Source organism: Chrysochloris asiatica, unplaced genomic scaffold (assembly GCF_000296735.1).
Source record: "Chrysochloris asiatica unplaced genomic scaffold, ChrAsi1.0 scaffold00087, whole genome shotgun sequence".
Taxonomy (NCBI): Eukaryota; Metazoa; Chordata; class Mammalia; order Afrosoricida; family Chrysochloridae; genus Chrysochloris; species Chrysochloris asiatica.
This window is the reverse complement of record NW_006408605.1, coordinates 10,987,524-10,990,346: the sequence shown is the minus strand read 5'-3', so window position 1 is coordinate 10,990,346 and position 2,823 is coordinate 10,987,524. Positions and strand designations below refer to the sequence as shown.

At 52.0% G+C, this 2,823-nt stretch overlaps 1 protein-coding gene across 1 annotated transcript; it reads right to left on the bottom strand.

The window, feature by feature from the left end:
- LOC102835217 (protocadherin alpha-8-like) lies at nt 1-2,409 on the bottom strand. Its single transcript, XM_006866230.1, has one exon. It carries the CDS (start codon nt 2,404-2,406, stop codon nt 1-3), a length of 2,406 nt encoding a protein of 801 aa, XP_006866292.1. The 5' UTR covers nt 2,407-2,409.
- Between the last annotated feature and the right edge of the window lie 414 nt (nt 2,410-2,823).

The window sequence follows — 2,823 nt, the reverse complement described above, 5'->3', positions numbered from 1 at the left end:
CTAAATTGGACTTACATTACACGAAAGATCCGCATTTGCTTCTGAAAGTTCGTTTCTTTCTGCCATGTTCACACCCGGAGGTAGACTGGGGCTGAAAGCCATAAGGTCGGTCTTGGACGGCCCCTCCCCAGAGCACACTCTCTGACGCCTTTGCTGTGAGTATGACCAGCTCCCCACCGCACTGGAGCACACCAGCATGGGCTTCCCCGGGCTGCACCCGCCCTCTGGGGGTGGCGCCGAGCACCGCAGCGCCGTGTACAGCAACAGCGTGAGCACCAACAAGCTGGACACCGCGCAGATGGCAATGATCAGGTACACATTGACATCTACTAGCGCTGCCTCTGGGCTCACGGCTCCCGACAACGCCCGAGACGGTGTCTTCAGAGCTTGGCCGCTCTCCACCAGCGACACTAGCACGGTGGCCGTGGCCGCAAGCGGCGGCTCACCGTGATCCTTCACCAGCACTAGCAAGCGCTGGCGTGGTGCGTCCGTCTCGTCAAGGGCGCGGGTAGTGCTCACCTCACCCGAGTATAGACCCACGCGGAATAGGCTGCGTAAGCCACCTGCCGCCGGCAGCAGTTCATACGATAGCCACGCGTTGTAGCCCGAGTCTGCGTCCACTGCGCGAACCTTCGCCACCACGTGGCCCGCACCCACCGACCTCGGCACAAGTTCGCTCACTGCACCGCCTGCGCCTCCAGACCCAGGCGGCAGCAGCGCCGGCGCGTTGTCGTTCTCATCCAGCACGAACACCTGCAGAGTCACATTGCTGCCCAGAGGCGGGAAGCCCGCGTCGTGCGCGCTCACCTGGAACTGTAGCAGCTCCAGCTCCTCGTGGTCCAGCGGCTGCAGCGCGTACACCTTGCCGCTCTCCGCGTGCACCGACACGTAGCTCGACAGCGCGCGCTCGCCTACCCGCCGCTCCACCAGCGAGTAGGACACCAACGCGTTCTCCTGCGCGTCCGCGTCGCGTGCCGACACCGTGAAGATGTGACTACCAGGCAGGTTGTTTTCCTTCACAAACACCGTGTACTCGGGCTGTGGGAACGTGGGAGCGTTGTCGTTCACGTCGGCCACCTCCACGGACACGCTGGCGGTAGCCGTCAGGGAAGGTGAGCCCCCATCTCTTGCTGTCACTAGTAGCACATAGGTCGACTCGCTCTCGTGGTCCAGGGAGCTGTCCAACACAAGTGAATAGTAATTCTTGAATGTGGACAACAGCTTGAAGGAAATATTGGGGATCAAGGTGCAGGTCACCTGTCCGTTAACACCAGAGTCGCGATCCGACACGCTGATCAGGGCGATGACGGTGTTGAGTGGAGCGTCCTCTCTGACGGGCAAAGACAGTGAAGTTATTGATACCTCAGGGACATTATCATTGACATCTAGCACATTCACGAGGACTGTGCAGTGCCCTCTCATTTGCGGAGTACCGTTATCCGATGCTTCCACTACGATTTTGTAAGAGGTGATTTCTTCATAATCTAAATTCCCTTTTAGTAGTATTTCTCCAGTATTTAAAATGATGGTGAACATTTCTGTTACCCTGAAAGAAATATCATTACTAAAGTGGTAGGTAATCTCTTGGTTGACACCTTCATCCGCATCTGAAGCATTTAACTTTATCACAGATGTCCAGTTTATGGCATTTTCCCGAAGACTTACTTCATAAATCGATTGTTGAAACTCAGGGGCATTGTCGTTGACGTCTAGTACCTTGATAAGCAGTTTCATACTGCCTGTGAGTTCAGGTTTGCCTCCATCTGTGGCTGTTAGTAACAAGGAGTGTTCACGAATTTCTTCTCTGTCTAATGATTTCTTCAATACGAGCAATATCAATTTATTTTTATCGTTTTTCGAAATTACATTCAGCGAAAAATAATCACTAGGGGTGAGCCTATAGGTTAGAAAAGCATTGGCGCCGATGTCTACGTCCGTTGCGCCCTCTAGTGGAAACTGAGAATCAGGCAGCCTAGATTCTAAAATGGACAAGATTTTCTGTGATCCATGGAACACTGGCGGGTTGTCGTTAATGTCCTTTACCTCCACTTCTACATGGAAAACTTGCAGCGGCTTGTCCACAACCACCTCCAGGTGGATGCTGCACACCGCGCTCCGCCCGCACAGCTCCTCGCGGTCGATCCGAGAATTCACAAACAAAATGCCGTTCTGAAGATTTACCTCCAAAAGGCCCCTGCGACCCTTGGACGCCACCCGGAACAGGCGCGGCACTAGCTCCGCCAGCTCCAGCCCCAGGTCCTGAGCGATGCGGCCCACGAAGGTGCCGTGTTTGGCTTCCTCCGGAACCGAGTAGTGGACCTGGCCTCTGCCAGTCGCCCAGGCTGCGAGAAGAAGTGAGAGCAGCAGGCGCCGGGCTCCCGGGCCTTCTCTGGAAGAAACTACCATAGCACAATCCGGTATCAAAACTGGCTGCTTATTTGAGGGCAAAACACAAAAATCTTGTTCTACTATATGCCTCACACTCGGTAAACTACAATGGCCGGATGTGGAACTCCGCCTCTCTTTTGTGTATCTATCACAGCCCTGCTAAAAGCACGATTTCGGGCGAAGGGAGACCTCAAGTGTCTAAAGTTATAAATGCATCAACTACCTAAAGTAAATAGTTTTTATTTCTTAAAACATTACAACACTTTCTCTTAATTTTTACGGTTGCTTTTATCAAATTGATTGTAAATATTCAAAATTTCTAGAAATGAATTCTAAATTAAAATATGATTCTCTATTCTAAATTTACATTTGTTTATTTAAAGCACTGTTCACTGGATGTATAACTACAACCTAAAAATTAGCTTTTCAAATAAA